Source organism: Protomyctophum parallelum (assembly GCF_964188405.1).
Source record: "Protomyctophum parallelum genome assembly, chromosome: 7".
Classification (NCBI taxonomy): Eukaryota; Metazoa; Chordata; class Actinopteri; order Myctophiformes; family Myctophidae; genus Protomyctophum; species Protomyctophum parallelum.
In genome coordinates, this window is record NC_139705.1 from 45348383 (window position 1) to 45362127 (window position 13745).

General features: G+C 42.7%; 1 protein-coding gene across 5 annotated transcripts in view; it reads right to left on the reverse strand.

Annotated features, from left to right (window-relative positions):
- The window catches only part of znf512b (zinc finger protein 512B), an 81766-nt gene that overhangs the window by 24845 nt on the left and 43176 nt on the right, over positions 1-13745 (reverse strand). For all 5 annotated transcript variants that reach the window (XM_083769078.1, XM_083769080.1, XM_083769077.1 and 2 more), the window contains 3 exons: positions 10489-10629; positions 6546-6676; positions 1235-1327 (listed from right to left, as the gene is read on the reverse strand). In XM_083769078.1, coding sequence (XP_083625204.1) covers positions 1235-1327; positions 6546-6676; positions 10489-10629 — 365 coding nt within the window. The remainder of the gene's footprint in view (positions 1-1234; positions 1328-6545; positions 6677-10488; positions 10630-13745) is intronic.

Sequence of the window (13745 nt, forward strand, 5' to 3'; positions counted from 1 at the left end):
GACCTGCAGAAACTGTAACCTGACTCCGCCAGATTGCGGCAGTACTGAGTTCACCAGTTCCCTCCTCCTGCCTGGATCTGGGATCTCTCAGGCAGAAACGATGAATCCGGAAGCAGCGGGACAAAAATCTGATATCTCCATAATAATTCCGAGTTGTAGTCTTGTTAGGTTGTGTTTACATTAGAGTTGTAGTCGTCTAAGGTTGTGTTTACATTAGAGTTGTAGTCTTGTTAGGTTGTGTTTACATTGCGCTGTGGCAGCGCTTCAATATGTCATAAGTCTCGCGTTGATCCCGCCTCTAGTGGCCTCATACAGCCGCATATCGCTCCGGCCAGAATTCGACCGGAGTACATCGTCTCTGCCTGAGAGATCCCAGATTCTCCCAGCTGGCAAAATGCAAATGTTGTCCAGCAGGGGGAGTGGTTCTACCAGGCTACAGAAACTGGTCCAGCGACACAAACATGGTATGGGTCCCGACTCCCGACCCACTGTTTGGGAACCAGTGGCCTCTATAATGTCACTGGGTGAAACCATGCGTCTCTCCACAAAGCCAGGGGTCCCGTGGTGGTGAGACCACGGCATCATATACCATGTCCATATGTGGCCAGTGAAAGTGTGTGTGTGTGTGTGTGTGTGTGTGAGTGTGTGTGTGTGTGTGTGTGTGTGTGTGTGTGTGTGAGAGAGAGAGAGAGAGACGAGGGTGTTCGGTAACATTCTGTGGTCACTGGGTCAGTGTGTCACTGGTTGAAACTTAAGCTCTCTTGACTCACTTGAAGCAACACTTAAGATTCTTCACCACTGGTTAATTAGAGCCCCAGAGAGTCAACAGTCAGTAAAGTGCATCCTTAAAGGAGGCCGACTGTTGTTAAATATTCAAAGAGTGTCCAGTTAACTAACACGTTGATTGGCAGGTATTCAAGAATCATTCATTCATTCTTCCTCAGTGTTTTTACCTTATATTGGCATCATCCCGTGCGGGCAGTGAAAGTGTGTGTGTGTGTGTGTGTGTGTGTGTGTGTGACTGTGTGTGTGTGTGTGTGTGTGTGTATGTGTATGTGTGTGTGTGTGCGTGTGTGTGTGTATGACTGTGTGTGTGTGTGTGTGTGTGTGTGTGTGTGTGTGTGTGTGTGTGTGTGTGTGTGTGTGTGTGTGTGTGTGTATGACTGTGTGTGTGTGTGTGTGTGTGTGTGTGTGTGTGTGCGTGCGTGCGTGTGTGCGTGCGTGCGTGCAGTACCTTGGTGCTGTGCTCAGCCATAGTGTGGTAGTTGAGACCAGCCTTGGACCTGAATTGCTTGTGGCACTGCTGGCATTTCAGGGCGTCCTGGAGCTGCGAAGGATTAGAAGGATTGCAAACACTGCGGTCAGCTTTTCTTCTACAAGGAGAAACCAAACTGTGTTCATGCTTACGGTAAGGTTCAGCCATACTATCCCTAACCCATGCCAAATTCACAATGCCTTTGCTTTTTGTCGTTAATACATAGCGACAAGGGTATTCAGGGTATTATGACCCAACTATTCTTTGTTATTAGCAGACAAAAGCCTATTTATCACATCGTGTACATTAAGGACATAGCACATATCAAGTGGCATTAAGGGAACCAGCAAAAATGACACTTTATGATACACAATGTTCTCTCTCACAGACATCATCGCGGCACGGTATCGATCCGGCGGGGGACAGAGGCGTTCTGATGATGGGTGACCCGGTGCTAAATGTGGTGATTGTGTCAGCGCTTAACAGCGAGAGCTGTCACTTTAATAGAGTCACACGGCCTGCAGAGAGCCAAGGCGCCATTAAAAACAGAACGGCTGTGAGAAAGAAGAACACATCGCCTCGGAGGGAAGGCCCAAGAGAGCACTGTCTGGACCGCTCTAAGCCCAGAACCGGTTTTACAGGTTCTGGATTGACTGTATTATGATGACACCACTAGGCCTTACTTCATACTCCCGGTATGAACGATGAAGTAAGAGTATAAAGCAAAATGGAAGCCAAATGACAGGAGAGAAAAAAACTTGTATGTCCAAAATGTATTTGTTACTTTTCAGGAAATGGAAAAACCTTTGTTGCAATGGATTAATGTAACTATTATTTAGTTGACCTGAGATCAGATTCAAAAAAATTCTTCTACATCTTGATAGTTTTCTGAAAAAGCTATGTTTCTATGTCAGTGGTTCTTTGATTTTTCAAAAATAGCAGACGTAGAGCTTGTAGATCTGCTATTTTTCAATAGCTAAAGCATAACATAATGCTAACACCAAAAGGGGTTCCCGCTACTTTTTCTTGGTTGAATATTTATAAAGTCCACGCCTCACGGACATAGACTTAAAGCTGCACAATGTAACTTTTCTCCTCTACCAGGGATCTGACCCGGTTTCCTGCGTATGACAAAGTGCTGACATTTTTACCATTGAGGTAATAGAGCCTGCCTGCTTGCTCAGGGGATAAATTGAATATTGACCATAAGGTCAAAATGTGTGTCAGATCCTGTGTCTAGGTGAGACACATGACATGGGGCGACTGTGGCTCAAGAGGTAGAGCAGGTCGTCCAATGATCCATGGGTCGGCAGTTCGAATCCCGGCTCCTCCTGTCTACATGTCGAAGTGTCCTTGGGCAAGACACTGAACCCCCAATTGCTCCCGATGTGCTGGTTGGTACCTTGCATGGCTTCCGCCGCAATCGGTGTATGAATGGGTGAATGTAATGTACAATCTATGTAAAGCGCCTTGGATAAAGGCGCTATATAAATGCACCATTTACCATTTACATGACCTTTGAGCAGGGAAACAGAATACCACTTGTATAAGTTACACTGTATGAACTTATTCTACCACACATGTTGGACAAAATTACATTTTGTTACGTAATTTTTTTTTACATAGTGCTGCTTTAACCACTATCACTTTCAATATAACAGAAACTGCAGATCTACAAGCCTTTACAACAAAGTAGGGCGTTCATGTACGAAGAAATACATGAAAAGTTTAAATATGGAGATACAAGGTTTCTGCCCGACAGGGACAACATGGTCAATACCGCCGCACCCAGCGGACACACTCAGGCCATGTTCCGTTATTGAACACAATAAACTGTAATGAAAACAAACCGCGACAGTGTAACCGTATCCTCCCGATACATTTCAAGACACTATTATATAGCTTTCATATCATCGTGGCATTATAGGAAGGGAGGGAGACCAGAGGAAACCGGTTGACAGCACTGTATTTATATAACAGACCCAGTATTATTTCCGCTGTCCTCGTGATCAATATCCTTACTGTAATTGCTCCCCAGACGACTCTGGGCAGTATTGTTCCTCAGAGAGGAGGCGAGACAAGGTCATTTTGCCGTCCCCGGAGGGCTCTAAACCAGTGGCGGTGATAATCCAATGTCGAGGTCATCGCTCCGAGGGGCGTGAGCCAGGAGTTTATTTCGCTACGGCACACACAGGCCCGAATGGGAAAAAATCTGTTAAAAAGTCCAGACGAATAAAAACGAAGGGCCCGATAGTCTTGTAATTATATTACTGTTTATCTGGGCAAAAGGGACTGGGATTCCATCACTTTGACGTGGCGGTGGCGTGAAGACAAAGCAACAAAACAGTTGATTACATGCGTCTGGAATGGTATGAAATCAACCCTGTGGAGTTGCAGTTCATATGCTAACTCAACATTAAGGTAACTCCAAACATATGGTACATTCATTTCAACTTACACCAAAGCAGAAGTCTAGGGAAGTTTACATTAACCCCGCCAAATTGTTTGAGTGTGCATGAATTGAAAACACATGCGCCACTCATATAATTATATATTATATTAAAAAGAATGAGTGTCTCTGGAGTGGAACATGTGGCACATGATTTATAGGGCCAGTGTCACCTCACGTGCGGGCGGTTTGAGGAATCCAAGAACGAGCAACTGACATAGTTTCCGATTGTAGAAATGCGAGGCAGATGTCGTAGTAATGGAGACAGTGATGACAGCTACTTTAGGACAGAGAAAGGAGCAGAGGGAAGGCAGCTTAAAGTCCAATTTATATTTCGGCATATGGCCGCATCGCTCACTGAAAATATATTACTCCCCATGTGACATTGTAAGTGTTTTGACCATGGATCCGAAATTAACACCAGCCAAGCACCAAATGCGGGTTTAATTAGTAAGTATTTTACCCCATTCCCAGGCCTATAGCAATCATATGGTGCAATAACGAGTGTGTTATCAAGACAGAAGGTGTCACGTAACAATAATAGATCTACAAGCTAATAACATATCACAGTGTATAATGTTTACATCCAGGGGGGAAGTGAAGCCAATAGTGTCTGAAGCCAGTAGGAAATCCTGACTTACTGAAAGTTCATAATATAATGGCCTGTTGTGGCACTGTCATTGGGCCCAAAAAAAACCCACATATCTCCATAGAGGTCCATGTATTTGGGCCCAAATTCACATAGACTGTATTACCTTAATAAACATAGTCATGAATACTTTCTGCTTCCAGTCACTAGTTTAAACTCTCATTTCTCATGTCATAATATTCTTTTTGGAAAATTATGGTCCCATTTATTAAAAAGATTACCATAAAGTCGAGTATGTTCTGAGGGGCGTGGCTACCTTTACAGTCTATGATTGGGATCCACCCCCCGCTCGAGTCAAAATAAAAACCAACGAAGAAGAAGGGGGGAAGTCCCGCCTCTTTGTCTGGGCCAGCCAATGGCCAGCTGGGCCCAAACGGATCTAGAAAGATGGCGATTTACAAAGGACTGACAGGCTTCATCTTACGTCCATATCAGACCCGGAGAACGCTTTGTCCATATATTTTTTTACAGTCTATGGTTTACATCTATTCTTTCCCTGTATGAACGGAAGCCAATTAGAGGCAAACAGTAAGGAATATCAAAACCATGTTCGATATCATGTTCTCATCCACATACCAGGAATATCTTAATGTTCCATAACATGTCACTGTGTTGTGCTGGTATGTGCGACTATATATTCTACTTACAGTAGGTGCAAATATATAGATTAAACACACACATCACAATATCTCCACTTTAGCGCTTCTCTTCCTGCATGTCTTTTTTCATGGACCCAAAGAAGAAATGTGATGTTTTAATTTTAAAACTAGGATCGTTTTAACTCTATTTAGTGGTAAATATACAGTATATTTTTTACCTTAAGGCCAGACCGCACCAACGCAACTAGTCATAACTCAAAACAGTTTTAAGGCCAGTCCACAGCCCACACGTCACCAATGCAACAACTACTTGGCATTGGGGATAATAGTCGCATGTTGCAAGGAGTTGCATTGGTGTGGACTGGCCTTTACAATCTGCTCTGACCAATGATTCTATTCACCACCACAATGTGTTATTATGCAGATTCAATGTGTAATACCTGGCACAAAAAGCAAAAAGTGTATATATATTTTTTATTTTTTGGCTGGTGAGCTAAAAAACAACAACTCCTCCTGTCTTGTACCATCAAAGCATACAGCAGGTATTAACCTACATATCGTTCTTGGAGATACAAAACGTGAAGGAGACATGATTCAATTTTTCCAGCAGGCGGTCTCATTAACCACCAACCCGTCAACCGTCAGTATGAGCCTGAGGTGAATGAAAATAATCCTCCAAGCACGTCTTCTGAAATTATCTTTATCTACCGGGGAATGAAAACCCTTTCATCTATTTCTGTGACTTATTATAATACAGTAACAGTATAGATCAATGGTTCCCAAACATTTTAGCCCATGGCCTGAAAACAGAAATTAGATATTCGTCCGAGACCCAAACTAGTGAAAATCTCACAACATGGCGCGCGTTGTGAGTTTGTAGATTGGCTATTTTCACTACTTGTAGATTGGATATTTTCACTAACTAATGGAATTTCTTAGATTTTTCTTTTATTTCTTCATGAAATGACTGAAAATAAATCATTGGATTTAGTTTTTTAATCCATGAAAAGTTTAGCTTTTTGGGGGGAATGTTTTGAAATAACAATAACCAAATCTAATGTAGGAAACAAAAAAATAAGGGGACCTATAACAATGTGTCCGTGACCCCACAAGTACAGTAGGCGCCGACCCAGTGTTTGGTATAGAGCGTCGCAGTCCCACCCCCTTTCATGACGACGCCAGGCCCAGGAAATAGTTTCCAATGCATTTTTCCCCATAGACATTTCAAAACGTATTTATGTAAAGACCTTATAAGCGTCGTACAAAGCCAACTCTTGTCGTGAAAAATCATGACAACAAACACAATATTTTGGACCAAACTAATAATTACAAAGAAGAAAAACAAACCTGCCATTTTCTTCTTCTTTCTAATTATTTGTTCAGCCCGAAATTTTTTGTTTGTTGTCATGATTTGTCACGACAAGAGTTGGCTTTGTCCGCGGTGTAAACGTCTTTAAATAAATACTTTCTGAAAGGTCTATGAGGAAAATGAACGGGGATTTATTTTCCGGGTCTCTCGAGGGGCCGGGACTGCGACGCTCTATAGACATCTCTCTCACAGTGCGGACAACTCCATGCAGGCGAGCCACTGACCTTCTGGCAGATCTCCATGTGTTTCTTCAGTCCATGGACGGTCTTCCGGGTGACGATGGAGCAGGTGGGACACACCACCTCGCCTCGCTCCGAGATGGTGTGCTGCCACTGGGCGTCTGACGACGGAGGGCCTGAGAACAACGGGGTCAGACGGTTTGGATCCGTTTTGATGGACATATGAAGGCCTATTCATAGCTAGATTAAAACTCACTGTAGGTGCCAATTGTCAATGTTCATGTTTAAGTGAATTCATGATTAAGATTAATAATTATTTTGGTTAAAAAAGGTATTTGATTGCATCTCATGAGTGTCATGTGTGTGTTTACAAAGGTCTAGCTGACCTGACCTGAGTGTGACCTAATTGCCCTTTGATGTTGATGGGAGCCAATATTGTCCTTTGATGTTATTGGGAGCTAATTTGGACCTGTTTGAGGCACCTGTGTGTATTTCTGTTTGATGTCACAGTCTTGTAGTCAGTTGGAGTCAGACACAGAAGGAAGCAACACAGTTTTTTGACCATACATTGGACTCTGTAATTGTCTCCACCAGGCCGAAGGCATGTGGGGAGAGTATGTTTTGCACTCCGTCCGTCCGTCCGTGTGTGTGTCCGTGTGTGTGTGTGTCCGTGAACAGCTAATCTCGGCCACCGTTAACCCGGTCGATGCCATATTTTGCACACACACTCCCTGGATGCCAACCATGAACCTCTGCCCCAAACTTTCCAGAACGGCCTGTTATAGCGCCACCAGGAGGCCACTTTGTGCAAAACAAGTTTTTCGATGCCATATTTTGCACACACACTCCCTGGATGCCAACCATGAACCTCTGCCCCAAACTTTCCAGAACGGCCTGTTATAGCGCCACCAGGAGGCCGCTTTGTGCAAAACAAGTTTTTGCACAGTACACCTACAGATTTTGTCCAAACATCACGCAAATTGGTACACAGTCTCTCTAGAGCCATTCAACGAAACGGGTCTTTCAGATTTATCAGACTCCATCCTGATTGGTTAAGATTGGCTTCCAAAGTTCACAGGAGTGCTCAGTTTCAAACAAAATGCTGCAAATCATGAACACATCGCGTGATTTCCGTGAAATTGTGCACCCACATTCCCACTAGGCCGAGGACGAAATGCCACATGAACAATTTCAACTCAGCCTCAAGGTGGCGCTATAACTGGCCCAAAAGTGTTTTTACCTCTAACTGCACGGATCTGTGGATAACCTGGTGGAGACCTGTGCCCGGAAGGGCACTTTTTCTAGTTTTTGGTGTTTTTTCCCAGTAAAACCTTTTGATGAAAAGTTATTTTTGTCTTGTCGTTTGCGTACAACTACTGTTTTGTGTTTTTGTGAGGTCTACTCCACCAAGTGGTACATTTTTAAAGAACATTTAGACTGAGTGCCACTACACTCACTACTGAATTTTTTTTGTTAGACCTGCAATTTGTGATCCTGCGTGAAAGGAGCCCACCACACGCTAGCTCTGTGTTTCATACAATTAACACATTATGTAAAATCATGGTGTTTTGGTAGCCTACAGTCAGCCAAACAGTTTGCAGATTTGAGTTTTTTAACCTTTGCTTTTTTATAATTATTCAAGATCATTAGGGTTTTATGGACAATTGAGCATGTATTTTATTGCTAGTTTGACCACTTAAAATACCCTTTAACCTTAAATTAACAAAGCATGAAAAATAGGCTATCTACAAGCTTACAGGCATTGTAAGCTTGTAGACAGTCTATTTTAACATGCTTCCATGGAAGACGTGCTGACTGAAATCAGCCGTGGCGACAGAGAACTTTAATCCATAAATACTTCTATCCATACATGATCCAAAATGCAGCAGCTCGCTTGGTCTTCAACCAGCCAAAATTCTCACATGTCTCCCCCCTGCTCCGCTCCCTCCACTGGCTCCCGGTCGCTGCCCGCACAGAATACAAAACTCTGATGCTGGCATTCAAAGCAACCAAAGGTATGGCTCCCCCATATCTTACAAGTATGATTGAACCCTACAAACCCTCCCGCGCACTCAGATCAGCCAACGCAGGGAAACTGGAAGTACCCTCACTAAAAACGCCGGGCCAATGCTCCACACGTCCCAAACTCTTCTCCCTTCTGGCTCCAAAACTGTGGAATGCACTTCCCATTGCAGTCAGAACTGCAGCATCACTCCCAATCTTCCGCCGTAGCCTGAAAACCCACCTTTTCAGACTCCATCATGGCCCATAGCACTTACCCTAACCCCTTAGATAGCATTTCTGTTGGCTTAGATAGCATTTGACACAGACTTATAGCATGTTATGTAGACAGCACTATAATTGTATTGTATATAGTTATAGCACGCCATAGTACATATGTATAGCATAGTAGTAAATATGTATAGTTTATATGTATAGTGTATGTATAGTTTCATTATATAGATATTCCACTGTTACTTTCTTAGCTTACGCATGTTTCATGATATTGATAAATGCTTTTATGTGATGTATTCCCATGCTTTTGTTCTTGCTTAAATGTAAGTCGCTCTGGATTAAGAGCGTCTGCTAAATGCCTAAATTGTAAATTGTAATCCCAGCAAAGTCTCCATGTTATCCGCAAGCTCAGAGCTTCATATGTTTCCCCCACCTCTTGTTGTTACCCTACAAATGCATAATTCATCCCATCTGCGCATGTTATCCTCTCCTTTTTCAACACACACACACACACTCTCAGACAAGACATAACAGAGCCATCACACCTACTGCAGATCTCACAATAACAAATGACAGTGACGACCACTTCAATTCACCACCAATAATGGCACTTGGACTGAGGTATAGAATTTAGAGATGGGGAAAACGTCGCTTTAGCAGCGAGTTTTGTCCAGCGTTTGTTTAATGCAGCAGCACCACTGCCAGTGCCTTAAACAAGTAGTGTTGTTGTTAGACACACAGTTTGTTCTGTTGTTACACAGAAGTACAGTACCCTGGAGGAAGCAGACTAAGAAAGGGGATGAAACAAACAGAGTTCTACTACACAAGAAAGGTGCAAAAACAAAGGGATTTTATTTCCATTTGTTTCTAAAGGGTTCCCAGATTGAACAAACACTGACATGTTTAGGAGGTGTTAGGAGGTATGGATGGATGCATTATGGAGATATTACGTATTGTCTTTACAATATTGTGCTGTATGTTTGTGTGCCAGTGTTTCCTTTTCCCGTTTCTATGTGGAACAAGGCTGTGAAAACAAACGTCTCCTCTGGGACAATAAAGTCTATTCCAATCAAAGACGGCCCATCAGTCAGTCACAACTCGTTCAGTTAATTATAGCCTTGATTGGGCCTGTGTCGCCAGGCTGTCCTGATGCCACAGGCCACCACGCGCTGTCACTTATGCACTCCGTCACGTTTGTACTATGTCTGCTGCTATTTTAACTGCCTTATTTCACTTTCACATCTGCAGCTATTTAACTGTTACATTGCCCAATTTCGCAAGAGAAACAAGCGGCCAAGTCTACGAAAACAAGCCCAGAAGAAGCGACTAGGCTTCGAAGTACTATGTTTTACCACTTGGCTATTTGGAAATTGCAGATATACAAGCTCACAACGTGGCGCAATGTGAGCTTGTACATAGATGCCAAGGGGGGCCATGGCATGTAAATGTTTGAGAACCACTGCAGTGTAATGAGTCAATGTTTGTTGTGTGCTGGTCTGGTAGCTTAGTGGTTCTCAAACTCTCAAACCCCCCCCCCCCCCCCCCCCCTAATCATATTTGAACTGGGGACTCCCACCCCCATAAGCACTTGAAATCTAATATGGTTTGCCTCAGTAACAACTTTAGAAAGGTGCAGATGCCCTGTATGCACTTATAGGCTACTGTATGTTGGTTTGTTTACTGTTGAGTGAGAAAACAATGTTGCACATTAAGCTAATCATCTGGATTTGGGAAACAAAGTGTGGTGGCTCACCAGAGCTGTGAGGAGCTGGATCTTTCCTAGAAGCTTGACCACCAGTGTTGGATCTTCTCTGGGTCTCCTCACCGTGGCCACTCCCCGCCTCCGGTCTCTTCACACGACCAGCCTTCAACTTCTCCTCCACCTTGGTCATACCTGTGGAACATGCACACGCACGTCACACACGCGCGCGCACACGTACACACACTGTTGGCAGTAATGAATACTTCCTATTGAAGCTGTTCAAGGTAAAATGAGACAAGAGTCATAGGAGGATTGGGGGGGGGGGAGACGAAGGACAATGCTGAACACGAAAAGAGAAAGTCGAGACTATGCATATAAAATGGGAAATTTCTGTGACCGCCAGGGAAGAGAGAGAGAGAGTTCAAAGCTCTGCACATTATGGATGGATTAATACAGTATTCTACACGGTGATAAATAATTTGCAGTCTTGCCTTTGCACTCTACTGTATGAGTCACTGCACATTCCCTGAGAGGGACAGAGCTTGTAAACGTGGACACGCATGCACACGCACGCACGCACACACACACACACACACACACACACACACACACACACACACACACACACACACACACACACACACACACACACACACACACACACACACACACACACACACACACACACACACACACACACACACACACACACACACACACACACACACACACAGGCCGCGTGACTATGTCTGGGTTCCATATGATGAGTGCATGTATGGGAGAACTGCGTCAGTGATCCATTCAGCAGGATATGAAACACCTTTTTAAAAGTCTCGCCTCATGAACGCCGTTTAGACCCACCACCGCTGATAAGAGAGTTCACACACACTGGCAGAGCTGAGGAGCAACACAGTATAGAATCTCCCATATTTACAGTTTTAATGCCGTGATTCATTAAACAATCGTGATCCAGATCTCACTGCCGTGTTTTCACTGACCGTTGAAGAGCCACTGCGCCGACCGCCGAGTTGCTTGTCGTGATGTTTTGGTGTTTTAAACATTATGTTATAATTTAGCAATTGAAAAATAGCAGATCTACATGCTCATACGAGCTTGTAGGTCTGCTATTTCTTTTTAATTGTGAAAATATGGCACACATCTTTGAATATATATTCTTTCAGAGCCAACGTTTTTAACTCAAATCTTTGCTTCTGAGGGGTTCCTGGAACAACATATTTTCAGATGGGGGTCGGCGGCCAATTACATATCATTTTAGGGGTTCTTGACATGAAATATTGAGCACCACTGATACAGAAACATCTTTCAGAAAACTGTCAGAATTTAGAAGACATCTTAAAAATGGGTTAAAACGGTGTAACCGCTTGTCGTAGTGTTGATAAATATTCCAAAGTGGCGATCACAACAACAGAGCGGAGAAGGAACGTGCGTGATGCACAGCACCGCCGCCATTGTAATGCATTAGCCTCAATTTCCCTTAATTAATCCATTTGTAACTCTGAAAGTGTAACAAACAATGATATTTTATCAACTTGAATCCTGAAAAGTAACAGTTTTGGACCATTTGGGCCATATCTTGCCCTTATCCATAAACTTTTTTGCCATATTTTACTATTTTTAAAAACATTTTTTTTAACAGAAATAGTTCTACTAGCCGATCTACATCGACACGTTGTGAGCTTGTGGCTATGATTGATTTTTTTTAAATGTTTTTCAAAATATTAAAACTGGCAAAGAAGTTTAGGGTTAAGGGGTACGGCGTGCAAGATAGGGCCCATGAGGTTTCCACCCAACAGAGACTAAATTAAAGGTATGGTAAGTGATATTGTTTGGTTAAAATGTTATAAATATATTATGATAGTAATCATTGCTTTTAGCTCATTGTTTTTTTTTTTATAATAACAGGGGTCTAGCTCTTTAATGAACAGAAAATACATTTTCATGTGGGTTGCCAATTCAGGAGAGAGTACCCATTTATTATCAGCTTACATTTCCTATATTGTTCCAGTTCCACTTACATTCTTTCTGCTCATTTCTGCTTTTCATCACTTCCAATTTCATTTGTTTATGCTGTATATATCCTGGGTGAGTTCTGTCTCCTGATCAGATGTAATTGGTATCCAGACCTGAACATGCGGTTTCTGTTTATTTAACCCATTTTGGGCGGGAACCCCTTTTGGTGTTAGCATATTTGTTATGCTTTAGCTATTGAACAAGCTACGAGCTTGTAGGTCTGCTATTTTAGAAAAATTGAATAACGACTGACATAGAAACATAGCTTTTTCAGAAAACTGTCAAGATGTAGAAGACATTTTTAGAATCTGATCTCAGGTCAAAATGGGTTTAAGAAGAGCTGGAGAGACTGGGAGACCCCTGTTACTAAACCAACTCTCTATTGGCCAAATTACACCAGGCAATTTTGCGCGCGTGCGTATGCTTTTACTGCGCGCGTACAGTGTGTTTGGATAGGACCAATATATGTCAATGATACCAGCTACACCAGACGCACGGATACCGCGGGCCATCCTACGCGCGCTCTAAAAATAGGATCGGTTCTAATTTTTTTACGTGCGTATGCCCCCATGCGCGCGTATCTATATTTCCTCCCGGAAGGTCCCGCACAAATCTGCCGCGCGCCACAGATCTGGTGTAGCCGGGGCATTTCGCAGGCATACTTTGTGCACGCAGTCAAACGCACACATGCCTGGTGTAGCTTGGCCGTATAGCAATGAGAATATTGAGCTATTTCATATCACTTACCCTATACTTTAAAGCTGCAATCTGTAATATGTATGTCCTTACCAGGATTCCTACAGTTATTTTAAACATAGTTTTGTTCACATTTAGTTGAATGTTTTGTAGTAACTGGGGAATTGAAATTATATATATATGTCATATTTAATGTAAAATTTAATGTAATCATGTAAAAAATAAGGTCATCCATCTCTTGTTTTGTGTACATTAATGAAAATTGAGGCCTCCGATGAAAACAAGCCATTGTGCTTTTCTGGGTATTTCAATCATCTTAGCAGAGTATTGACCTGTGCTTTCCTCGAACTGTGGTTACTCTACAAACTGTTAATACAATTTCCAATCATTCAATCAATAATTCAGAATTTCTATTGTATTGCCGAACAAAAATAAACTGCATGTAAAATGCTTTGACGACAACAGCCGGGTGTAAGAAATGCACTGAGGTGATGCCGTGACATCGTTTCTGTAATATCTTTGCATGGCAATTTTTTTAAGCCAAGCTTCATTTTCATATTCCGACATCCTGTCGAGTCATT